Genomic DNA, 27,026 nt, shown 5'->3' with positions numbered 1-27,026 from the left:
GCTGGTATTTGGAATGACCTTCAATTTTTCATTATTAATATCACAAATGCAATAAACGAGCTTAATGTAAATACGGTATTGTAAATGAATTGCTCAGAGTTAAACAATACCAACCATTACTTTCCTTTCAATGTCAAGATATTAGTTTAATAATTTAAAATATTAATCTTCTCAGCTGGTACAATCCTTTTTTATGATGTCCTTATAGCTTTTCTTATTGGCCTTTTGTTGCCCCTTTCCTAGGCTCCCTCTGCCAAGTTTTGTGTAGGCATTTATAAGAGGTGGCATTGTGGTAACACCAGTATGTCAAACAGATGATATGAGAAGGCTGTACAGAAGACTGGTGCTAGAGTAGAATATGACTGCAGCATGACAATGAGCTCAGAGCATTAGAATAAGATGTCAGATTGCGTTCATTTTAAATAAGTTACTAAATATTTGGCAGTCTCATCCTGTAATATGTGAGTGTGAATTTCTGTGGTAAGCCTTTCATTCTTCTATGAAATGAAAGTCTTTGAAAGCAGTACAGTATTTGAGTAACTATTTAGCTTTGCCTGTGTTTAAACTTGGACTAAGCAAGCAAACATACAACAAAATTGCTTTTTTATTTGAATGGTGTATTGTTACAGATATTCTGAACTTACTGAAGTCCAGCAGCAGCTAATTAGGGAAACGCTTATAACATGGCTACAAGCTCAGGTAAATGTTTTTTTTCACTTTTACAATTGTTTATACAGAACAAATTTATTAATCAGGTTTACTATTATATTTTCCATACCTGTTTAAAGGTTTGAAACTAGGTTTAAAACTTGCTTTCTTTGTACCCTTAATAAAGATTTAACTACTTGATGAAAAATGAGTTCAAACATGTGATCTAACAAAAAGCCCTGTACAGGCTGGTGTACGTTTTGAAATTACTTATTTTAGTCAGGTTTATACTATCATGTTTAATTTTTTGTCTCTTGAGATGATACTGCTGCTTTTTATTCATACCCCCTATGTCATGGAATCACTTGTCAGTTACCTTGAAGCATTAAAGGCTTCCTGTTACTGGTATAACTTGGCTCTAGTATATTGGTGCACTGTCTGTCTTGTTCTGGATACCCCTGTTGTTTTAATTTCTGGATATTGGAAAAGTTAGCCATAGAGACAGGCAAGTAGATCTCGGTTCAATATCGGATTGGCACTGATATAAAGAAAATTGGCTGTATTGGAAGTCAGCCCAATGCAGCCGATAATTTGGCCGATGCATGCCTGTGCATGCATACACCCACAGCACAGCATACAGGTAATGAGGAAATCCCAGGATGTCCTTCTCCTGTTGTACTTGGCCTTGGTGAGGCTGTAGCTAGAGTACTGCGTCCAGCTTTGGGCTCCACAATTCAAAAAGGATATGGAGAAGCTTGAGAGGCTCCAGAGGAAAGCCATGCACATGATCAGAGGTCAGGAAAACAGACCTTATGACGAGAGGCTGAGAGCTATGGGACTCTTCAGCCTGGAAAAACGCAGGCTCAGGGGTGATCTGATGGCTGCCTATAAGTTTATAAAGGGTGCTCACCAGGATCCAGGGGAATGTCTGTTCACCAGAGCGCCCCAAGGGGTGACGGGGTTGAACAGCCATAAACTCCTCCAAGACCGTTTCAGACTGGACATAAAGAACTTTACTGTCCAAGCCCCCAAGGTCTGGAACAGACTGCCACCGGAGGTGGTTCAAGCACCTGCTTTGAACACCTTCAAGAGAAATTTGGATGTTTATCTTGCTGGGATCCTATGACCCCTGCTGACTTCCTGCCCCTGGGACAGGGGCTGGACTCAATGATCTTCTGAGGTCCCTTTAAGCCCTAAGGTGTATGAAATCTATGAACACAGCCAGGCAGCTTGGAGAGCTGTATTCAGCTAGTAAGTTCGCTGTAGAGGAAGGGGGAGGGAAGGGGTATGGGAGTGCAGATTGATGCCTGCTGTGGTGTGGGAGGGAGGGGGGCAGGGGCTGGAGCAAGTGCTGCCTGGATGGGGCAGGGCATGGGATGGAACCATGGCTCCTGAGCGGAGAGGGATGGTGTGCCCTCCGGATTTGCAAGGGGCAGGTGGGCTCCACCAGGCTCTTCTTGGCAGGAGCTGGACTCAGGGCAGGCAGCAGCAGTGCTGGGAGGGGGGCTGTGGGGAGGGCTGCAGCCACCCCAAACTTTGCCATATCCCCCACCCCACCCAAAGCCCCCTTTCCCATGCTGCTGTCACCCACCTGGTGCAGCCCCCGCTCAACCCCTGCCTCTAGCCATGCACCAGGAAAAACCAAGGTTGTACTGGGTAAGCAGCATTGGTGCTAGGAGCAGGGTTGGGGAGGGGGCTACAGCAAAACTTGGGGTGGCTGCAGCCCCCCATAGCCCCTTCCCAGCAGTCTGCCCAGAGCCCAGCCTTTGCCAAAAAGAGGCTGGCACAGCCCTGGCCCCAGCCTGCAGCTACAGCCTGCCTGCCCACCCTGCCTCACGCAGATCCAGGGGTACATGCCACCCCCCATGCCCTCTTACCAGCAGAAGCAGCCCCACCCCCCACTAGACAAGCCATTGCTCTATCCCGGGCACCATCCTGCCTAGTTGGGCAGTTATCTGCCCCCTCTCCTTCCACCGCAACAGACTTATCAAAGCTGGATGCAGCTGTTTCGGAAATCAGATTGGTATCAGCCAACATACCTCCTTAAAAGTTGGCTGTCCGTATCAGCCCCCAGAATCTCTATTGGTGTATCTCTACAGGCAAGATCTTAGCCCATCTCTCTGCCAGTGTATTGGCCAGCATGTTGTCCAGTGTAGTTTTATAACAATCAAATAATAAAGTTTTCTAGCATTTTTCATATTGAATATTTCCCTACTTTCATTCCTAACGCTCATCTTTTTGGTTTCTGTACTGAATGACTCTTCCCTCCTTGATAGTGTTTGCCTATTTCATTCAATATGGGATTGCTGAGCATATAAATGTCTGCCTACCTAATGTTCCTATATTAGTCAACAGTCATTCAATGTTTAATTATTTAAGCATGCTTCTGTTAAAGCTATCCTTCCAACCTCTGAACTGCTTTCTTTTGCTCTTCTCTAAGGGTGGGGGTTTTTTTGTTTTTGTTTTTTGGGGGGGGCCTTTTTGTCTGTGTTTGTTTTTTACACCCAAATCATAGTACTTGAAAGAAGTTAGTTAATTTATGATGTGTTGTACTTAAACTATTTGAGAGATTGAAGAGTGACTTTTGGAATGATGAAAAAGTAGAGTTATTCTGTTGAAGAGAGATTTTTTCACTCTGTAGTAGAGGGCACAGAAATACATTTCTATTTCATAACAGTCAACACATTTGATTTCCATACCTCTTATTCTTCAAATCTATTGCTGCAAGTGAAATGTAATTGACATGCAAGCCAGTAGAATCCAATAGTGTGCTAGAAGCAGGAATTTAAAGTTGGTTAGGGTAGATCAGGGCACATACCAGCAACTTTCTTTTTGTCAGGCTGCTTGTACAAGTTGAAACTATCAAGATTTTATGAATTTCTCTGTGTTGCTTTGTTTGCGGAAGGAACAGAGAATAAGGAAAGGGATTTAGTGGGGATTGAAATCTGAGAGACTTCAAAAAGATATATACTAGAATCTGAGTGAGGAGCTTGTGGAGGGAGGTTGAGAAGAAGAGAGAGATGTATAGGGACAGGGAGGGCGGGGAATCTTCATTTGCTGAATAAGTGAAAATTGGCAGTAGTTCAAAACGAGGAGCATCTTTGGTAGCAAAATATAAGTTGAGGACTACCAGTGTGCATTTTATAAAGCTCTCCTATTTTCGTTAAACTGTCAAGACTGCTTTGCGTATGTGTGCATGATCAGCATCAAAAGCTTTTTTTTTTTTCCCACTGCACACCTGTGAGTATCTTGTAGGAAAATATAATGTCACCTTTAACTATCTAGAACTATATTCACCAGGATCCAAGATAACTGAATTTAAGATGAACACCCAGTAATTATTTTATACATGAAAAATATATCAATTTATTATAATTTTCCAGGTATACAATTTAATTATTGGCTGGTCATCTTTCAATTTGTGTCATAACACCCCCTCCTCCCCCGCCAAATGCACGCACGCATGCGCACACACACTCTGCTGCAGTGGTAGGGAGGTATGTGGCAAGGGGAATCAAGTTCTCTGACCCCTTGCTCCTTGTCTTGTATGCTTGCTCCATCCAGAGCCTTTATGCCCTGGCCCCTGCCTACCTCCTGGTACTTGTCCCACCCTGTTTTTTACCCCCACCTCCAGTGCCTGCATCCCTGGCACCTGCTTTTCCCCTGCTACCCACTGTGCATCGTAAACCGACTCTCCAGTCCTTGCCTGGCCCAGAATTACCGTCACTGCAACCACTGCTGCTGGACTGGGCTCTGCCCCAGGCTGGAACAGGGCCTGAGCCAGAGTGCAAGCTGTAAGGGGTCAGAGGCTTGAGGGGGGAGCAGGTCGGGGTTTAGGGAAGGTGAACAGCTGTGGATCTGACTCCAGCACCAGCTCAGGGCCAGCTGGAGCAGCAGTAGCTTTTTCTCTACCTCCTTCTGCCCCCTCCTGCTGCTCAAGCTTGGACTTGAATTCAAGATGAGGCCCATGTTAAGTGGGAGAAAAACCTCATCTTGGATTCAAGTAAACATGGTGATTTATTTAGACAAGTTCTGCTTAATGATTGGAATAATATATAATATAATTCAGAAAAACAAAGCTATCTCTGCAAGCTTACTATGTTTCATATAGTTTACCTGTGTGTGAATTGAGATGGTGTTGAATCAATCTGCTAAAAGAAAATCAATGATTCTTTTCTAGTTGATTAGGGGATCCATAAAAATAATATTTTCATATAACTTTTTTTTCCTCTTAGATGGTGAATCCCCAGCCAGAAAAAACTTTTATTCGCAACAAAGCAGCCCAAGTCTTTGCTATGCTTTTTGTTACAGAATATCTCACAAAATGGCCCAAGTTTTTTTTTGATATTTTGTCAGTAGTTGATCTTAACCCTCGAGGAGTAGATATGTACCTCAGAATTCTTATGGCTGTTGATGCTGAGCTGGTAGACCGGGATGTAGTTCACACATCAGAGGCAAGTAATATTGTCTTGTTCATGTTACACTGTGCTAACATGGTTTAGGATTAAGAAATCCTTTTTACCTTATTTTCAGCAAAACGCTTGAAGTGATTTTGTTTCACCATGAAGAACCTTTCTCAGAGGGACACTGTACATCAGCAGTTGTGTTTACAAATGCATTTTTTTCCATTAATCCTTATATTTCATGGGGCAAAACATTGTTTGACTTAAAGCAGTGTGCATTGATGTCACCTAGGAACAGTATTTTCTTGGTACATGAGAGCCAGCAAAAGGGAAACCTAGTGAACTGTTGACAACTTGATGTTTCTTTTAATTTAGGAAATTAAAAAAAATTATTCTAATTCCTTATATACCTTTATAACAGAAGCTGTAACATTTAAAATTACATATAGTCTTTTAGGAGTTCTTCTGATTTAATGTTTAGCAATTTGTGTCTTTTCAGAAAAGAAAATGACTTATCACGCATAGTTGTTTTCATGAACATGGGGGAAAAGAAAGAATCGGTGTACTGCGGAAAGCACACTACAAACTTTTTGAGTTTTCTAAGTTGATAAGCACTAGAAAATGCATGCGAAAGGCATGCAGTATTCGGGGAATATGTGAATATGTAAAAGGCATCAGGTCAGTGATTTTGTATAAAACTTAACCTTTTTCTCACCCTTCACTCCTATTCATAGGAGGCCCGTAGGAATACCTTATTGAAAGACACAATGAGGGAACAGTGCATTCCAAGTCTGGTGGAATCGTGGTACCAAATCTTACAAAATTATCAGTATACTAATTCAGAGTTGACCTGCCAGTGCCTTGAAGTAGTTGGAGCTTATGTCTCCTGGATAGACTTGAACCTGATAGCCAATGAAAGGTAAGAGTTTTTCTGTTCTTCCTGGAATAGGACTGGTGATCACTGTCTTGTAGCATCACTTCTTTGAGTCTATATTAAAAAAATGCCATACATTTCCCTGTGCTCTGCTCTCCTGCCAAGAAATAAATATTCAGGTTACTTGGATGTTACACATTTCTAAAACATAAACATGAGATGGATCTGTATTTAAGCTGTATAGTTTTGTTTTCAGTCTCCACACATTATTTTGTATATGTTTGGTTGTGACAGTCATACTATGTGTAGACTTTTTAAAGCCAAACTGAGTAGGAAAAAGAAAAATGTAACTTTATAACAACTTGTTTTAGTCTGTGTGTGTGAACTTGCATTGTGTTTGTACGAGAGTTAGTTATTGTCCTTTTTTTCAGGTTTATAAATATGCTGCTAGGTCACATGTCTGTAGAGGTTCTCCGGGAAGAAGCATGTGACTGTTTGTTTGAAATTGTAAATAAGGGAATGGATCCAGTTGACAAAACAAAATTGGTAGAATCTTTGTGTCAAGTGTTACAGTCTGCTGGCCTCTTTAGTATTGATCAGGTTAGTAAATTGATAATATTTTGGGTAGAGACAAGTTTTAAATAGTGACATAAGCAGGGCTTTAAAATGTTTTGCCACATACTTGCCAGAGGACTAAGCATGTAAGGGACAGATTTTATCTGTACTGTACTTAATGGTACTAAATTATATCTCTTGTTATAATATAATTTATTCCATTTCTGGTTCTATGGCTGCTTCTTGGCTTCCTACAACTCCTTTTCTCCTTTGTTTCATTTGGGGTACCTTTTTATGCTTCCTCAGTTCCCCCCCTGCCCCCTCTGTGTTTTCACTTCCACCATCATTTACTGTAATTTTGTTTTTAAATTACCTAGTTATTCATGCCTATTGTCACACAGAACCTTCAAAACTTTTACAGAGAAATTTTAAATTCCTCACAAAAGCTACACTACTTAAGCATGAGTAGTACTTTTTAATAAGGAGCCCAGTGTCAGCATAAGGGACTGCATTTCCTTTGGGGTTGTCCTTTGGGCTCCAGTTAAAACACATCTTCTGAAATGTGAAGCACTCCTCCTGCCTCCATCTGGGTGCTTGAAAGCAGGCAAAATATTCTTCAAATCTTAAAGTCTGTGTTTTATAAGAGCAAATAGTGAGTCTCTACTATGCAAACCTTCTCTTATCTTAGGGGTTGACAACATTTTTGGGCAGAGTGCCAAAAACACCAACAAACTTGACTTGTAAGAAGTTGGCATGACCATGAGGGGTCTGATCCTTGTTCTAGCAGCACAGTCCTGGCCCCTTCCCCACTGTCCACCCTGAGGGGTGTGTGCCAAGCAAAATGCCTTCACATGCCATGCTCTGACATGCATGCCAGGGTTCACTTACCCTTTCTTAGCTGCTTTGAGGGAAAGTCTTTGTTACTCAACTCTTAGTCTTGAATGTAATTTTCATAGCGAGTTGTTTGAGCAAAATTATAACTTTATACCTAATACTTTATTTTTTTTCATTCACCCTTCTAAAACTTCTCTCAAGGGAGATATTTCAGTAATGCTACTTGACATTGGTTGGTGTTTCTGCAAATTCAAACATTAATCTGCTGCAACTTCTTGTTTTAGGACAGAAGAGTTGATACTAATAAGTTCCTAGTTATCTTTTTACTCCACTGTTCCTAAAATGAGCTATGAGTTGTTATTTCTGAATAGGGCCTTTCCTGTACAATAGCAACTTCTTTCTGTGCTTTGTGTTGAAACAAAATGTACCTTCAAATGGAATCAGAAAAAATAACTTATGTGACTTCACCTTGAGCCAGGGAGATGAGAATAAACTAACTAGTCCATAAGAGGGAGCAGGTTGCTGTATTTTGGAATTTAACTGGTAACTGTGAATGTACTTTTGCATTGCTTTTATGTTTTAGTCTGCTGGCTGCATTGTCAAATGTTATTTGGCCAAGATTAGATGCATTTTTCTTAAATGAACAATGTACCTATGTACAGGTGTACATAGTATCAATCATAAATCGATGTCATTTGGGGTAGCTGCAGTTCTGCTACAGTTTTAAATATGATGTTTCATGGTGTTCCTGCAGGAAGATGATGTGGATTTTCTAGCCAGATTTTCTAAACTGGTTAATGGAATGGGCCAAGCACTCATAGCCAGCTGGACTAAACTGGTTAAAAGTGGGGATATGAAGAGTGCTCAAGACACTTTGCAGGCTATTGAAGCAAAAGTAGCCCTAATGTTGCAACTGCTAATTCATGAAGATGATGACATCTCATCTAATATTATTGGGTTTTGCTATGACTACCTTCACATCTTGAAACAGGTAGATTTGAAATACTACTAACTACTACTATTAATTATATGAGCATGGCAACTTATTTGCTTTACTATATTTACCCAAATCCATAATGACCTTTACTGTAATATGAGCCCCTGAAATTTAGATTCTATACATGGAAAATTATAAATGTGTTATAATTTGCCATGAATAGAATCTCATTTTTAGGAGGGTCAGCTTCAATTGAATCCAAGATTGCTCTTCCTCCCCCACCGTGCTGATTGAGGGTAGAGGAAAGCTCATCTTAGATCTGAGTAAATCTTGTAATTGCATAAAAATATTTACTTTGCAAATTTCCTAAGTGTGTATTTTCTTAAAGGCTTTGTAGCTTTGTAATTAATAGTAACTTTTAGTCCATAGATATACTGCTTTATACAGCTATGCTTGATTTAAAGGATGTGATCAGATGTCCTGCATGTTCTCAATCTTCTTGAAACATCCTAAGAGTTTTCACAGAGGCAACTAACTATTAGAGACTGGGAAGTCACTTATATTGAAACTTAACATTTGAAATGTGTTTTATTGCAGCTTTCTGCATTATCAGACCAGCAAAAAACTAATGTAGAGGTAAGAGTAGTTAAAGTTTCCTTTTTACCAAATATTGAATTTCGTAAGTAACGTTATTTTGGCCAACACCCATTCTAAAATCTTTAAAATTAAAACATTTTTAATTCTGAAAAACTTTTATAGAAAAATTCAGATCGTCTTTGATTCTGACATAAGTCCTTCTTCTACAAAAAGTCTCACCTCTACTCATTTTCCTTTTCCAATACCCATTGGCTCTCTTTTCACCTACTGCCCCTCCATCCAGTTGTCAGTCACTTCACATTTTTCTCTTAAGGCGTATAGACCTTCAGATCTAGGTTTGTTTAATTTCTAAAGCATGAAGCTCAGCATTCTCATCCATTCCATTTTTACCTTTATTGAATATTTTTTCATGGAGAGATATTGGAGCCTAATTTTTTATTGCAAACTTCTAGAAATACCACAAAGTAACATTCTGAAAATGAAGAGGGTTAACATCTGAAACACTGAGTGAGCTTTAATTTAAAAAACAAAACAAAACAACTATGCCAGTCCTTTTTTTAATTACAATGGAACTGTATTTAGTGACCTTCTAAAGTATTGAGTAAAAATCATAAATATTTTGCTTGTAGATTCTTTTTTAAAAGTCTTTGTTTTCTCAGGTTTTACATCCTGTATATAGATAGAAGGTGAAACTTCTATAGTGAGGCTTTTACGATGGGAAGATTGGCACAGATCTTAATTTTGTTGGAATAATGAGAGCCAATATGCCACTGCAATAACATTCTGCCTCCCTGTCTTGTCCGGTTACTTTGTTATTGTTGAACTGTGGCACTGTAGCTTTGCCAGAAATTGTCAATTATAGTAAATCTCTCCTTTTTTAAAATAACATTGAATCTGAAAATTTGGGTAATCTTAAGTTTCACAAATTCTGTGGAATCTCATTTTCATTAGGCCTTCTTGAGGCTTGTATTTTAGTTCAAATAAACACTAGCTATTTTAAAATGCCTCCAATATTGAGGTAAAATGAAAAGTAGGGTAAAGATTGTGTTTTATATGTAGCTTTCTGTTACTTGTCTTTTCCTGTACACGGATAAATTGTTGTCAATTTTCTTTTAACATAGGCAGTTATGTTGGCTGTTATGAAGAAATTGACCTACGATGAAGAATATAACTTTGAAAATGAGGTAGAATGTTATGTATGAGTAAGCTTCTCTTGTATCTGCCAAATGTTGGTTCGATTCAGGGGTGGCCACCCCGTGGCATGGTTGCTACAAGTAGCACAGGCAGCCTTTTTCTGTGGCTCAGTGCAGATAGGGGAGGGGATGAGCTGTACAGCAGCAGAAAGGGTAGGAGACGGAAAGCAAAGCAACAGGTCAGGCAGGAAGCACAGATAGCAGAGTAGCCAGGCAGGCAGGGGAAGGGGGATTGGTGTGCAACTCTGGCAGGGTGTATGGGGCTAATTTGTAGCATGTCTGTCAAAAAGGTTAGTCCCTTCTGGCTCAATTCTTTGGCCATTTGCCTTTAAAAACAGAGGAATAACCTGTATTTGAGCAGGTAACTTTTGTTTTCAAATTTAAACGTTTAAAATTTAAAAAATGTAAAATGATAATTTTTTTAAACTTTTCCAAGGAAATATTTTAGACTTTGTTCTCTTGATACAAGAATCTTCTGTTCGAATCAGTGGAGGCTATGTTTACATCAAGAAAAAAAGAGGCCCTTAAGTCCATTTATAGACATGCTTTGGGGTGGGTGGGGGAAGGGCTTTAATTAGCACAGCTCTCAGAGCTGTGCTAATTAAAAGTGCCATGAGCGTCATGAGTATCAGCATCCCTGAACTGAAAAATGGCAGTGGGGCATTTTGAAGTAAAGCTTGTTGAATGCGCCTCAGTTTAAAGCACCCGACTGCCATTTTCATCAGAGGGACACTGATGCACTTGTTGCCGGTGTCTGCTGGAGCACAGTAATTATCACATTCCAGCAGACTCAATTACTCAAGTCTGCTTGGAACAGCCTCCCTACACATGTATAGGTGCCCTTAAATATTAACATTTGGGTGATAACTACTTAGGTTTCTGAGCTGAAATGTTATTTGAATCACGAGAGAACTGAGCTCAAATACTGGTGCCTAGCTATGCTACCTGAGCTACCCTTGCTCTCTGTATGTTAAATTTTCAAGGTATGGGCTTTTTAGTGCTGCATGTCCAGAACCTGAATGAACCTATCTCAGTTGAAGTCTCTGGAAGACCTGTACAGTACAAAAAATAATAAAAGGGCCTGTCATTATGATACAAACAACTAGGATGACTTTTGTGTTCAAAGGAGTATTAGATGCCCAGTTAGTTTTTCACAGTATAATTTTGTATTATGCTAAGTTTGGCCCAGGTGTAATATTTAAATGCTGGTCTTTTTTAAATATGTGACTCTGGATTATATGAAGAAATAATGTTACAGGGTGAAGATGAAGCAATGTTTGTGGAGTACAGGAAACAGCTGAAACTACTGTTGGACAGACTAGCTCAGGTCTCACCAGAGTTACTTTTGGCTTCTGTCCGAAGAGTTTTTAACACTACGCTTCAGTAAGTTTATTTCTTCTAGTTTGTTTTATGAGAGTCTTTTCTGTTTCATGTAGAGCTTAGGTTTGAACCAGCAGTGTGGGTTACTGCTTTCTTATGTGGCTTTTGTGAAAATTCTCAGGTAAATTTTTCTTAACTTTTAGTGATCAGTGTCTTTAGTGGAGAAGATAAATACTTTATTCTTTTACTCCTGTCATTTTAGGAAAACTCCTTGAATAGTTTTTGTCAACAGGTTACTGTTTTTTTAGACTCTAAAATTGGTACCTTTTCTGAAACTTCAAGGGTACCACCTATCCTTGCATTTTCAGAACTAGTATTTCTCCTTTAGCCTTTCATAGCATGTCTGACTGGATTAATTTTCACTCTGAAATAATTTTCTTAAAATATTTGGGATAACTCATTCTAAACTGTCAAGTGAAGTTGGGTGAAACCTGTGGTAGTAGAAAGGGTAATCATTTCAAATATTGGTAGTATTAAGGCAGGGTAAGATGAAATGAAATGGGAGTAAGGAACAGCAAGAGCAGGGATGTGAAACATGGCCTATGGGCTGGATCTGATCTGCTAAGCCTTTCTGTCCGGCGCACTAGACTACTAGAGCTCCTATAAATGTGCAGCGAGGCTGCTCCAATGTGATGTAGATCCAACACATCGGAGTCTGCTGGAGTGTGGAAATTAATGCACTCTAACAGCCTCTGGTGTCACTTGTATTGGCGTCCCCCTGCTGAAAATGGTGGTGGGGCACATTGAAGCTTGTTCAGTGAGCTTTAAGGAGTCCTGCCACCATTTTTCAGCATGGGGGCGCTGATGCATGTGATGCTTGGGTGCTTTTAATTAACATGGCTCACTAATTAAAGTGCCCCGCCTCCCAGGAGCACATTTGTAAACCCTCCTAGTGGGCCATCAGAAGCTTGGGGATGTGGCTAGGGGGAGTGGCCTTCTGCAGAATCCAGGGCTCTTAATCCTAAGTGGTTATTGTGGTTGGTAGAATGAGGGCAAGCAAGGGCTGATGCAGCCCTGGTTGCCATCCCACTACTTTACCTGTCCATACTGCTGTGGCCCTACCTTCTTCTCTGCTGCTGCCATGTGGAAGAGCTAATGCTGTGGTAGAGTGGGAGCTGCTACCTCAGCACCAGGTATCCAGTGACAGCTCTGGCTCCAGCATGGGGCATGCATTGGGAGCCAGAGCCATCACTTCATGCTCTGTGCCAAAGCCTGAGGTGTCATCTGCTGCCAATGTTACTATCCTGTAGTCTGGATCCAGCCTGGGGCATGAGACAAGTTTGACACTACTGCTCAAGTGAAAAATGTATTGTAATAATGTTGAATCTCTTGTACCACTTCACAAAAAAAAAAAAAAAAAAGTTGCCTTTTGAGTTTAGTTGGGAAATGCTGTCATTGGCTAATATTTTGTGAAGTTGATGTATAACCATATTGACTCAAATCAAGAGTGAGGAGGAGAGGCCTCAGCTTAGATTTGAGTAACAGCCTAGGAAAAAGGGCATGTGGCAGGGACAGGCACTAGGCTGGGGGGTAATCAGTGGTGGGGGTTGGCACAGGAGGTAAGTAGGCACAGGACAGAGGTTTGGCTGCCATCTCTATCCGTCAGCACTCTCTTCCTCTTCATTTCCAACACCCCTGCTCCCCCCCACGAATGCTGCATTCTCCGTCACAGTGGTGGGGGGGATGAATATAAGATAGCTTCCAATAATTAGATTCTGTACATGGAAAATTATAACAATATTATAACAAAGATGACCTATGGGGGCCATCTCAAACTCCAAAGTCCTAGATTTGCGTAAATTTGGTGGCCTTCATTTGCCCAGTTAAAGTAACTGATAGTTAGCTTGTATGTTTAATCAAAACTTCACATCTGTAGTCCTTTTCATGCTGTGCATCTTGAGGAACTTCTCAAGAAAATACTAGTAAATATATTTATCTGTAGAACTGCTAGTTGGTTTCATAGAGCTTCACTGGCAAATTTGATACATTTGGGCATTATCTTGTGTCTTTCTGATAGAAACTGGCAAACTACACGGTTTATGGAAGTAGAAGTAGCAATAAGGCTGCTGTATATGCTGGCTGAGGCTCTCCCTGTATCACATGGGGCTCATTTCTCTGGTGATGTTACAAAAGCTACTGCTTTGCAGGATATGATGAGAACTGTAAGTATTTGATGCAATTAAGTGTTTTGTTTTGCTACCTGTTAAGTCTTTCATGTTGAGGAAATTGAGATGTCACTTGGCTGAAGTCTGATTAATTTCCCCTGCAGCTGGTAACATCTGGTGTTAGTGCCTATGAGCATACATCAGTGACTTTGGAATTTTTTGAAACGGTGGTTAGATATGAAAAGTTTTTTGCTGTTGAACCCCAGCACATTCCAAATGTTTTGGTAAGTATTAACTTTTGCAGAAACTCCATCTTTTCTTCAGTTATATCAGGGCTGTTCAGCAGGTGGCTCATAAGTGATATGTAGTCCCTAAAGGGTTAGCATCTGGGCCACAGGCTTCTGCCTGGCCTAAACTGCTGCCCCTCTCCTCTTTCCCCCCCCCCCTCCTTCTGCTGCAGCAGTTGGGTTCTTTGGGCTTCCTACCCTCCTCCAGCTTCTACTTCATGCCATTGCTCCTGGGGCATGGTGGCACAGTCAGAGAGAGGGCCAGGTGCCTAAGCTGTACATGCAGCACAGGGGAGGCAGGGTGTCTGAGATGTGCATGCAGCAGGGAGGTAGGCCAAAGAGCCCAGGGTGCTTGTGTTGTGAGGCAGGAACTGGGCTGGATTGCCTGCACTGTAAGCTGATGCATGGCTAGGATGGGAGGAGGGTGCTACCTATGCATTGTTGGGGAGCCCATGCTGCTGGGAGAAAGTGTGGGGGGGACACAGCTCAGGGGGCAAACAGCATGCATGATCAGGAAGGGTATGGAACCAGACTGCCTACATGGCTCGGAGGCAGTAGAGCCAGGCAGCACGTGTGGCAGGGTGGGGGTGCACTAGGCTGCCTGTGTGTCAGTGGAAAGTCTCGGGGTGTTGCTTGAGTGGTAAGCAGCCTGAACTTTCTGTGGCTTCTGGCTACACAGAAGCCCCAAACTAGATAAATAATTGAATTGTTTACTTAAGCGTTTTTGGGCACAGGTAATCTTGATTTTTCTGAACAAGGAAGGCGATTTAAAAATTAGGTTGTTAGGTTTTTCTGCCTGTATATAGTAAGTACTCTCCTAATTGCAGATGGCATTTTTGGATCATCGAGGTCTTCGCCATACTAATGCAAAAGTGCGAAGCAGAACAGCTTACCTCTTCTCAAGATTTGTCAAGTCTCTTAAGTAAGTAAAAATTGTTTCAAATACTATCCGATTTTTACAGTTTTGTGGATATTGAGAGAGCAGTTATACCATTTTCACTAGAGCAAGTAGAGGTCAAAATGAGTCAATGCAGAGCACTCTTTTGGAAGGTCAGCTCTGTAGAGTTCTCCACAGTTTTCTGAATCTATGTGAAGGAGCACCTAAAATGCAAACAGCTTTGCAATTCATCTCAGCTGGATGTTGATTCTTAAACCTAAAGACAGAGAATATAAATGCTATTTTAGCTTTTGCAGTTTTCCTTGGTGAAAGTATCCTGCTGTTCTAGTGCTGTGAAGACTATAAGTAGATCATCTCTAGATATGAAAATCATGAGTAGAGTCCTAGTATTTCTATCATTTCCTACAGTGTGTGCACCTGAAAACAATTCACTCAGGGTATCCACATGCACATTTTTTGCAGGCTACTAGACAAGGTTTATCCTGTAGAGGTTTCTCAAATCAGTATGAGCATTTTAATTTCAGATTCTATTGGTTCTAGTTTTGGGGACTTAAATACTATGCAGTTAGGAAAGCTGCAGAACAAATCAGATTTCAGACTTGAAACGTGACCCCTTTTTCAGCTGTTGATGAAAATATTTCACAGATGAATGGGGCATTTATGCCCTGTCAGTTATTTTTCCAGGATCTCTTTAAACTCACATAGATGCCTCTGCATCTGTAAAGCTTAACTCACATCTTGAGGTTTTACAGGCATAAGACTTAAATAAAAATTAAGAGTCCAGAGAATGAAATGGCATAAGAAACATGCCAGTATACCATAATGCAGGGGTGGGCAAAATGTGGCCCGGGGGCCAGATGCGGCCTGCCAGGCTGTTCTGTCCAGCCTATGGGGTGCCCCAAAAATTAAGAAAATTTAATATATATCTGCCCCTGGCTGCCTGTCATGTGGCCCTTGATGACTTGCCAAAACTCAGTAAGTGGCCCTCGGCTCAAAATAATTGCCTGCCCCTGCCATAATATCATGTACTGGCCTGTCTTGAACCAGTCTTTCTCTTTCTCTCCAGTTCGGGGCAGGATCATCTTTTATAACACTGTTACGATTTCTAAGGAGTGATTTATTTACTTAGCACAGATTCAACAGAAGATACCAAGCATTTTTTTTTTTTAAAATCAGACTTCTATAAATATTACTAATTTAAATTATTTTTTACTTTAGTAAGCAAATGAATCCCTTTATTGAAGATGTTTTGAACAGGATACAAGATCTGCTAGAACTTTCTCCACCTGTAAGTACTTACAAGTGTTTTTAATGCATGTATTATGTGCACTTACATACGGGTGCACATACAAAAGTAAAATATAGCAAGAACTGAGTGTTTTCAAATTTGAACATATGAGTTAATCCCGTTGACTTTCTCAGAGTTCAGTGAGAATGTATGTGATCATAGGCTTAAGTATCTTGCTAAATCGGGTCCCAAAAGTATGGACTTAAAAAATGTTTGTGTAGATAAGATACTGTCTAAATACTAGTGATCTTTGAAACTGAAGGGTATGAAAAGAATTGATACTCCTACTGATTTTTGTTTTGTTTTTGTTTTCACGTACAATTGGAAGTGATACTCTTCTTCAGATACTTATACCTTAAGTAGGAAAAGAAAGGAAGTGGAGCATAATTTGTGTCTAGTAATTTGACTTTTTGTGGAAAAGTAAGTTGTTCTGTAGCAATTTCTCTTTACTACTTGTCCTTTTTATATATCTTTAGCTTTGTATAGGCTTAAAATGAAAAAACTTCAGCAATTAAAAATATATTCAACGCAAGTCATGTCTTCTGTTTTAGGAAAATGGTTACCAGGCTTTACTAAGCAGCGATGATCAACTGTTTATTTATGAAACAGCTGGGGTCCTCATAGTTAATAGTGAATATTCTGCAGAAAGGAAACAGGCCCTCATGAGGAATCTGTTGACTCCACTAATGGAAAAATTTAAAGTGCTGTTAGAAAAGCTGATGATGGCACAAGATGAAGACAGACAGATGGCACTGGCTGACTGCCTTAATCATGCAGTTGGCTTTGCTAGGTGAGTACAGCATAATTTTAAAAAAATAATATTTATTTTAACATGTTGACTAAAGAAAAGTTTTAAGATAATTGATTCCTTTTCTCTTCAACAATTTTATTGTCCCTAGAAAACTTTCTGCTGACAGTCTTTCTATGCAGTCTAGAAAGTGCTCTAGGGATAGAACCTTTTTAGGAAAGGTGTCTAATGATACAAGCATATAATGTATTCAGAAATCTGAGATTTGATTCACTTTACTAAATGTCTCATGAAAACTATGATTTCAAATAAAAACTCTCTAGTATTGTTAATCAGACATCATTTGATGGAATCGTAGAAAATGTAGTTCGGAAGGGACCTCTGGAGGTCATCTAGTCCGGGGTAGGCAAAATACGGCCCATGGGCTGGATCCGGCCTACGGGTTCCCTAAAAAAATTTAGAAAAATAAAATGCATCTGTCCTTGGTTCCTGTTAAAGATGGGGCAGTAGGACCCAGGGGAAGCCCCGATGGGCTCCCACAACAGTAGGGCCCACCCGGCCCCCCCAGCTGGAAGTGCCAGCAGGGGCTTCTGGCATGAGACCATGTGGCTGCCCTGGCACCAGAAACTCAGGTAAGTGGGGGCGGGGGGAAGGGCAGGGGACTCGCTGGTGCTGAGCCCTGGGAAAAGCGGCCCTCCCCTCTCCTCCCCATGGTCCACACTCCCTGCTGCAGCCTCTCGTAGCCCACATGGAGCTGTCCTGAGCAGGCACAGGCAGCCCCCCGTGGGCTGCGAGAGACTGTAGTGCTGGGCGTGGGGTGGGCGAGGGGCTGTTTTTCCCACGCTGGGCGCCAGCTTGTAACCCACCCCTGCTGCCAGCCCGTGCCCTGTGCCGGCTCCAGGCTCACCTGTCAGGGCTGCACTGCGGCATGCCTCCTCTGTGCGCCCTCCTCCCACCCCCCTTCCTGCACCGGGCAGTGTTTGCTGCTGCCCAGCGCACAAACTCCCCATGCAGGCTGTGAGCAGCTGCAGCAGGAAGCGCTGGCCACAGGGCTGGGGAGGGGCCGCTTTCTCCTACATTCCACACCAGCTCCTTTGCTGCCATCGAGCAGGGGGTCATGGCTGTGCTCTGCCTCCCCACCTCTACCATGGGGCTGGGGGGGTACTGGGAGTGAGTGGGTATGGGAGCAGGGTCTGTACCTGTGGCACAGGGTCCCAGCTGGCAGGGGCTCTATGGAGCTGGGCCAGCTCACCCCTCTCCCTGCTGGTACAGCCCAGCCCGACTCCACAGACTCCTGCCAGCCTGCGCCCCACTCTGGGCCCCACCAGTGTTGGCCCTGGGACATTGGTTCCAAGGTGGTGACCATGGGGCAAGGCACCTGTCAAGGGCCAGAGCTACCCATGCAGCCCTCGACAGCTTGCCACAACTTGGTAAGCAGCCTTCCACCTGAAATAATTGCCCACCCCTGATCTAGTCCCATGGCCTGCTCAAAGCAGGAGCATCCCCAACTAGATCATCCCAACCAAAGCTTTGTCTAGCCAGGTCTTGAAAACCTCCAAGGATAGAGATTCCACCAGCTCTCTGGGTAACCTGTTCCAGTGTTTTACTACCCTCCTAGTGAGAAAATTCTTTGTAATATCTAACCTAAACTTCTCTTGCTGCAACTGGAGACTGTTACTCTTTGTTCTGTTATCTGCCACCTCTGAGAACGGTTTAGCTCCATCCTCTTTCATATCTCCCTTCAGGTAGTCGAAGGCTGCTATTAAATCCACTTTCAGTCCTTTTCTTCTCCAAAATAAATTAACCCAGTTCCCTCAGCCTCTCTGTTACTTGTGAACAGGAAATTCATTCAGACTTAAAGGAACAGAGCACTCACTGAGACTTGGCATGAAGTAAATTATATTTGATGTTTGGTGGTGGGAATGCTAAATATTTTCTAGGTTTTGCTTTATCAGGGCATCCAGTATTTTTGGAGAGTACATGCAAGCTGTGTTAAGCTTTTACAGTATGATTTATTCTAGATGTCTTAATTTCCTTTTGTTTTTGGAACATGAACTAGTGGGTAACTCAAGTGACTCCTTACTTTTGTTGCACAGCCGAACCAGCAAAGCGTTCAGCAACAAGCAGACAGTAAAACAGTGTGGCTGCTCTGAAGTATATCTGGACTGCTTACAGACATTTTTGCCAGCTCTCAGCTGTCCCTTACAGAAAGAAGTTCTCAGAAGTGGCGTCCGCACTTTCCTTCATCGCATGATTATTTGCTTAGAAGAAGAAGTTCTTCCATTCATCCCTTCCGCCTCAGAACATATGCTTAAAGATTGTGAAGCAAAAGATCTTCAAGAATTCATTCCTCTCATAAATCAAATAACAGCTAAGTTCAAGGTATGTTTCTTTAACAGTTTATGGATTAGGGCGTTACTAAACTTGCTTTTAGCTCTAGCAAAAGGGTTAGTAATATGTGAAGAAAACTACTTTAAGTTCTGTTTTCAGCTTTGAAGGATTTTTCTGTAGGAAATAGTAGTCTTAGGAAGAAAATTGCTCAATACACAAGAATTTATATTATGAGTATTTTGACTGTAATAATCCAAAAAAGCATCAAAAATATAATTGTATTTACAGCCTGTATATTTTGGTATTTTACTACTTAAAAGCAAACTTCATATATTGATATAAGGATAGTCTGTTTTCAATTATAAAGTCAAGGTGAATAGGCAAGAAGTATATCTGCTAAATTCTTTTTTTAAATGTCAGTTAAGCTTTGTTAAATTGTCTTTAAGTGAATCTTCTTTCTTTTATAGCGAAATTTACAGGTACGTACAGGCATAATGTACAGGTATGCATGCTTTTTTGAACATGGTGGTGTGTGCAGAGGTGTAATAGTGAAGCTGGGTGTCCACAGCAGGTGCTATGCTCAGGGGCAGCAGTGACTTCCAGTTGCTGCTGCCACTTGCAATTGCACATCAGCAGCAGCTGTTGTGTCCATTCCCATCCTCCCTGCCAGTCTATGCCTGGCACAGCTGCCTTGGTTCCCCTGCCCTAGTTACACCACTAGGTGTGTAATATATAGGGAAAAACACTGGTTTACAAGAGCAAGGTATAATATTATTTTACCAAAAGTATGTGCTGGTTGCTCTGCTTTACAAGAGATATACACAAATACAGCGTTCTTAAACCTAGATAACATGTCTTTGGAGCAACACTGTTTGGGAAGTTGTATACGTATATGTTCAGCATGAGTCTCACATTCTTATACTTTTGTATAGTAGAAATTCTTAAACCATGGCTTTTTCAAGAGCTGGTTGGTCACACATTGGCTTTTTTTAGTCTTGTTAATTCATGTGCTTTTTTTAAGTTGTCTTGTCAACCTACAGCTTTCCCATGTTCAGTTGCTACATTAATATATAATTATGACTAGGATAGGACTTAATTCTGGATTTACCTACAGAAATTGATCCTCATAGAAATGTTTCAGAAGCTGTGGTACATGGAAATCTTCAAACCTATCTTTCAGTTGAGGGTTTCTTCTGAAATATGCTGAACAACCGTTAGAAACCTAAATATGCTAAAGAGAATATAGTGTGGTTGGTGAGCTAATGTGGTGATATGGCACAACCACCGTCACCTGAGACATTTGGGCACTGGTGCACTACTGGGGATTCTACTCTCTGCACTGGTGGAGAAGGAATGTGAACTTTTTGAGAAGCTGGGGAAGGAAAAACTTTCTTCATACTATAACGTATCTCCTTAGCTGCTTCACAATTGACACTGACACTGAAGGTAATTCACTATAAGGTGGAGGGAAGTAAATTGCCATGGCAGAGAGTAAATAGGGATTGCCTTACACCTGTATCTTATGGACTACTCACTATAAGAAAAATACGAACGTGACACTTGCATTCCTACAAGGTCAGTTTAACAGTTTATGAAAATGTCTGTTCTTCTGACAAACGGTCACATCAGTTTATAAAACTGCCAAATTTGAAGAAATCTGGGTAACCTTCTGATTTCGAGTTTATCTATTAGGCTTTCTTCAAGGAAGAGGGAAGGTGAAAGTTTGAAGGGTTGAAAGGGCACTGTCGACTTTAACACATCTCTGAAGGTAACAGAAAACAGATTTTCTCAAGATGCCACGTTTTGAAATCCATCACTTTGAGGTCTTCCAGAATTTTAAAATAAATGTTGCTTGGGCTATTGCAAGTCTAGGATTGTTTCCCCTTTTTCTGTGGGTATAATGCCTGCTTTCTAGATCTGAAGCAGGGATTGAATACTTTCACTAGTGTAAATATGGAGAAAATATTATAGTAGCTCTAGAATAAATGGATCCATAGGTATATAATTTTGTGTGTGTGTGTATCACTATGTATGGTATATCCACATGCTGAAAATTACACCAAAAGTTAAGAATTGTGGTGATTTTTTTTTTTCCTTTTGTAACTGATCTTTAATTTTCAGGTATTCAATCTTTGTAATTAATGAATGATTAGTTTATAATGTGTTTTCTACTTCTCCAGACCCAGGTTTCTCCATTTCTGCAGCAAATGTTTATGCCGCTACTTCATGCTATTTTTGAAGTGTTGCTCCGTCCAGCAGAAGAAAATGACCAGTCTGCTGCTCTAGAAAAGCAAATGTTACGGAGGAGTTATTTTGCCTTCTTACAGACAGTCACTGGCAGTGGTATGAGTGAAGTCATAGCTAATCAGGGTGAGCAATCGCTTTTGGAAACGTACTATAAATAACATTTATATAGCAAACAGTTTTATTTTCCAAAGTCAACACTAGTGCAATTCTTCTAAATTATAGCAATATTTATTGTAAATGAGCTGCACTTAATTTTGACTAAAGATGTCTGCAGTGTTTCTAATGAAAATATGTGAATACTTTCATTTTTAGTTATTTTGTCAATATGTTGTTGTAATGTCAGATAAATAGTACAGCCCCATTATAAATCTTTATTTCACTGGAAATGCAGATAATATGGTCAAGTCATCGGCCATACTTCAGAGAAATCATTATATGGAATACTTTGTTATAGGTAGATAACGTTGTGCTGGTATACATGCACGTTTTCGTGTTTGCCAGCAGAGGCTATAGTTCACTATCTGTGCACTTAAGTGGACAGGAGCTATGGCTGCTCCTTCTTCCTTGGTTACCCTTGCTGTTCCCTCGGTCTCCTCTTTCTTCTGAGGACAAAGTCTCCATATAACTCCCTAGATACCTAACCAGCCTCTTTGCACCACCCTTAACAGCTAGTACAAAGTTTGGGCTGCTTGTTACTGAAAATGTCAGATGTCTTGTTGACTCAATGCAGAGCCAGGCTGTTTGAAGCTGTAATGGAAGGAAATATTGAGACATTTGAGAAAAGTAACAAAAATATGAAATTTTATGTAAGCGAGGCTATAAAAGTCTATGCCAAAAATGTGTGAAGGAACTGATCGTTGAGTAATTAACTAAGTGAGGTGGGAAACTTGCACGCGGCATCATATTTAGCAAACAACTGAGGTATTTTGAAGTTACCATATAAAGCTGAGTATATATGGGAAACGCACCGAAACATAACTGTATCTCCGTTTCTGTTGCAAGGGAAAAAATGGACCCCACAAACATTGCAGTTTTTAAATAGCTGTATAAGTTTGCAGTGAAGGGGAGAGAGCTGGGTGCTGTTGTGGGGCATCAAAAGAGACTTTCACTCAGTGTGCATCAGAAGTTAGAGGGTCTAAAACATTAGAATACGTAAATAATAGGCCAGCAAATACTTTAATGCCCTTATTTTGGTTCCTGGATTACTGTGCTCAGCTGTAGTCAGTCTGTCTCAAAGAAAACAAATGGGTAACAAAAGTGATGATGAGGCACAATTTCATATGAAGAGCATAGAAAGATTAGACTAGACATGTTCGGTTTGGATGGGAAACTAAGCCTGTATAGAGGGATAACAGAACAAATAAAATAGAGAAGGTAAAACCTTGAGTTCGTGATATTTTTTCCTTCTTTTATTTAAGGACAGTCAAGCATAAGGAAATACAGTTTTAGGTACCAAATTTTAATAACTTCAGGAACTTGTCTTGAACCAGCATTGAGGCCAAGTGTTTTAGGATTGCAAAAATGATTAGATACTTCCAAAGATAAAACTTCTATGGTTTCCAAGATGCTCATGATCTAGGGTATAAAACAGTGACTCAGTGGGGTAGAGGGAGATGCTCTGCCTGTAAGCAAGCTGCTCCCTGAGACTTATTGCACCTTCCTCTGAATATTTGCTACCAACCAAATCCTGCAGCAGAGTGCTTGACATGATAGAGCATGGCAGTTTTTCTTTGTTAATTGTAGAGGGCAGATTGGTAGCTATTGAATGTTCGCTCTGGTAAATAAATGTATGCAAATACCCTTTAGAAAGACAAAATACTAGGATAATGACAGCTTTCATGATTCGTCCTTCTGTCCTCACTCCCTAGATTAATTGTCCTGGTCTCATGCAGCTGTGACTAGTTCTTAGACACATGTATCAGTTTAAAGTATTGAGACATTTTTTTTTTTTTCCCTCCCCACTCCCACCTCTCCTGTAATGTTTAGTTAAAGAACATTTGTTTTTGATTCTGGGAAGTTTTTTCAGTTGATAGATTAATCCCTTCTGTGGAAACATTTCACTCCCAGTGTTTTTGCTGATTTATAAAGCTCTACAAAAATATAGACTTTAGCAGATTACTTGCAAGGGAAAAAATACAGAAGATTTTATAGGCATTCTATCAGACACCCACAGAATTGGTCACAGCAGTATTTGTCAAGACGAATCAAATTCCTATTTTTCATCCATCTCTTTGCCAGTGACTATATTAACTTCAGTTGTGCCAAAACCCAAAATGAATTTTAATTTATGGCTATCTCTGCAGTTCAGAATCTGATTTCTTTCATCCAGAAACATTTTATTGGTGGCCTGGCAAAATTGTGAAGCTTTATAAGTGCTCTATTACAGTTTTAAAAAAAATGCCATAGATGCCCGTTTTTAAGTTCACAGAATATTTGAGATACTCTTCTACAGTAATGTTTTGTGTATTGAGAATATAACTTTTAAAATCTGATTCCGTAATTCAGAAATCACATTTCTTCAATTACAGACAATTAGCTATTCACTCACAGCTGAGTTTATTTTTTAAGAATCCAATTTTCTGTAATTTATTATAGGCGCAGAGAATGTGGAGCGAATATTGTTCACTATCATTCAAGGAGCAGTGGAATATCCAGATCCTATTGCACAGAAAACCTGCTTTATTATTCTTTCAAAGTTGGTAGAGCTTTGGGGTAAGGTTGCATTGATGGCTTTCTGATTTCACAAGTGTTTAGAAAGTAAAATACTGACTACTGCTTTTTTTTTTCCAGGAGGCAAAGATGGACCAGTGGGTTTTGCAGACTTTGTCTACAAACACATTGTTCCTGCATGTTTCTTGGCACCTTTAAAACAAACATTTGACTTGGCAGATGCACAGACAGTATTGGTATATACCTTTTGTTGGTTAAGTATAGAACCTTTACTTCCCTCATATTTAGCAGCGGCTTAAAGCTGAAAAATGCATACAACATCAAAGCATTGATTTTTGTTGAGACTTTATATCAAACACAAAAAAACTAGATGAGGGGCTTGGGGGAGGGGAGGATGAGACTTGGTACTGATTTCTGCAAGCCACCTGCACTTATTTCAGGCTGATTTGAGAGAACTGCAGGACTGAGTCCCCTGGTGTAAAGTAATAGTACAATAATTTAATATTCAAACACTTGTCTGTACTTTAATCTTAAATTTGTGTTAATCCTAGTAATTTTTTTGCAGGCTTTATCAGAATGTGCAGTAACTTTAAAAACAATTCATCTCAAAAGGGTAAGAATTTCTAAAATTTATTGTAAGCTAAATGTATCCTAAGGGAGAATCCTCAAAATTAAAATAATCCTGAAGGTTGTGAAAGTGTTTTTTAGACTAAAGGAAAATCTAAAACTAGGGAAATGTAATAGATTTCATAGACATTTAGGATTGGAAAGGACTCCACAAGATCATCGGGTCCACAGAAATTCACAAAAGTAACCTGTTGCAATGAATTGCAAAATACATTAGCCATCCTGTTTTATATATTAATACTATACTAATTCAGACATTTTCCTAAATTCAGCATAATCACTGTCTTGTAAAATTCATTTTTCTGTTTCACAAATACTAACTTAGATTCTTTGCTTTCAGCATTTTAAAGTTCTATTCTGTGGTAATCTATATGTGAAAGATCTCTTCACTTAAAATTATTACATTATTAAAAAAAATAGTATAAAAACTGAATAATCTCTATTAACAGGTCAGCATTCTGTGAATGTGTGTGCACACATGCAAACACATTTGCGTGCCTTGGGGCGTCTATACATACGCCCCAGGGAGGGCGCTTAAATTGGAGTGGCTCTGAGAGCCGCTCTAATTAAAGCACCTGCAGCATTACATGTACTCAGCATCCCACACTTCAAAATGGCAGCAGGGGCACTTTAAAGCTCATTCAATGGTGCCCCTGCCACCACTTTTAAAATGCCGGGACTCTGAATATACGTGACACGGAGGCTGCTGGAGCGTGCTAATTAGTACACTCCAGCAGACTCACAACTGACGCAATCGAGTCTGCTCCAACGTGTGCTGTTTTGCACATGTGGGAGCAGAGCTCCCTTGTGTATAGTTGTCCACTGTGGCCAAAAACGAGGGGTTTTGGCCATCTTTTCAAAAACTCTTAGCACTGGAGAACTGTCATAGCTTACAGGAGAACTGTCTGGATTGCATTCCTTTTGCTTCAAGCAAAATTGAATGCCAAGTTGTAATAACAGAACTAGTGAATCTTTATGAAACCACTTAGCTCTTTCTGCCTCTGCTAGTTGGCCAAATGCATCTTGTTCCTGTACCTACAAGGTACCTTTGGTACTTCGCAAACATTGGAAAAACAAATATCTTGAATATTTCCTTCTTTCTTGTTGCCAAGAATTCAGTGACCTAAATGCTGTTTCTTCCAGTAAAAACTACATAATTTTAGTAGATAACAGAAAAGATTAGCAGTACCCCTGGAGATGGAGATATATTTGGATGCCCAGTTCATTAACCATTCATCAAACCAATGTTTCTACTAGGTAGCAACAACTTAAAAAAAACCAAAAAAACAACACGGCTCAGGCTTGTCCAACGTGTGGCTTGCCAAGCCATTTTATCTGGCCCGCGGAACCGCGACAGCACAGCTGCCGTGGCGGAGTGCGGAGCCACCGCAGCAGCAGCCAGGCAAGCCGGCCTGCGGGCCCCAGCCAGCAGCGAGGGGAGGGGAGGGGAGCTGCTTACCCCCGCAGGGCTGTGCTCATCAGTGAGCCGGGTTCTGTCACTGCTGCCCCAGCCGTGCCTGATTAGATGAGCTGGGGACAGCGTGTGCAGCTTCTTCTCTGGCTCTGCCCCTTGCCCCCGGTGCATGGCGGGGGGAGCTGCAGCATGGCCCGCACCCTGCCTGCGTGTGTGGTGGACAGAAGCGCGAGGGAAGTTCCCGTATGGAGCTGGGGGCGCCTCGGAGCCAGGCCGGGGCTGTGGGCATGCGGTTGCTGGAGCAAGGCTGGGCGGGAGGCAGGAGGAGCCCGGCCAAGAGGCGCTCCTACCTCCAGTTGCCTCCTTGGCAGTTCATGTTCTGCTAATGTAGCCTGCATGGCTGAAGATGGGGGTCTGCATGCTGCTGAAGCAGCCCGTGCAGTAAGGGAGTCCTAGGGGCCCACCCCCACAGCGTGCAGCCTGTGCAATACGTGCTGGTGTCATCTGGGGCCCACAGCCTTGCCAGAGCTGGACAGCCTGAACTAGCTTATCCTTGAGATCTCTTCCACATCTCTGCAGTATATGCTTACAATTTCTATTTAATTCACCACAATGACCATGATCAAGTTAGTAAAGGATCTCCAAGGATAGGCTAGTCCAGGGCTGTTCAGATCTGGTGAGGCTGTGGGCCCCAGATAACACCAGCATGTGTTGCACAGGCTGCACGCTGTGGGGTTGGGCCCCTAGGACCTCCTCATTGCATGGGCTGCTCCAGCAGCATGCAGACCCCCATCCTCAGACATGCAGGCTAATTTGCAGGACATGGACCCCTCCTCCCACCCCCCCTGGCCTTTCCCCCTTGCACAGCAGTGGGAGAGGTGGCTGCCCAGGCCCATGCCCTATATACTTAACTGCTTGCAGACTCCATGTAGACTGTGGATGACATCCTGGTCCTTTGTGGGCCACATGTGGCCTGCAGGTAGTCAGCTG

General features: G+C 41.2%; 1 protein-coding gene across 3 annotated transcripts in view; it reads left to right on the top strand.

The window, feature by feature from the left end:
- XPOT (exportin for tRNA) overlaps positions 1-27,026 on the top strand; it is a 54,927-nt gene that overhangs the window by 23,888 nt on the left and 4,013 nt on the right. For 2 of the 3 annotated variants that reach the window (XM_019543297.1, XM_019543298.1), the window contains 18 exons: positions 630-699; positions 4,884-5,102; positions 5,786-5,970; positions 6,357-6,525; positions 8,069-8,305; positions 8,849-8,887; positions 9,970-10,032; positions 11,300-11,424; positions 13,439-13,583; positions 13,691-13,810; positions 14,641-14,735; positions 15,930-15,999; positions 16,551-16,789; positions 18,844-19,129; positions 21,259-21,448; positions 23,921-24,037; positions 24,116-24,231; positions 24,561-24,608. In XM_019543297.1, the coding sequence (XP_019398842.1) occupies positions 630-699; positions 4,884-5,102; positions 5,786-5,970; positions 6,357-6,525; positions 8,069-8,305; positions 8,849-8,887; positions 9,970-10,032; positions 11,300-11,424; positions 13,439-13,583; positions 13,691-13,810; positions 14,641-14,735; positions 15,930-15,999; positions 16,551-16,789; positions 18,844-19,129; positions 21,259-21,448; positions 23,921-24,037; positions 24,116-24,231; positions 24,561-24,608 (2,533 nt within the window). The other variant, XM_019543299.1, reaches the window with a different exon arrangement.

The sequence above is a fragment of the Crocodylus porosus genome, unplaced genomic scaffold, assembly GCF_001723895.1.
Source record: "Crocodylus porosus isolate Cpor-Errol unplaced genomic scaffold, CroPor_comp1, whole genome shotgun sequence".
NCBI lineage: Eukaryota > Metazoa > Chordata > Crocodylia > Crocodylidae > Crocodylus > Crocodylus porosus.
This window is presented reverse-complemented; position numbering and strand designations above follow the sequence as displayed.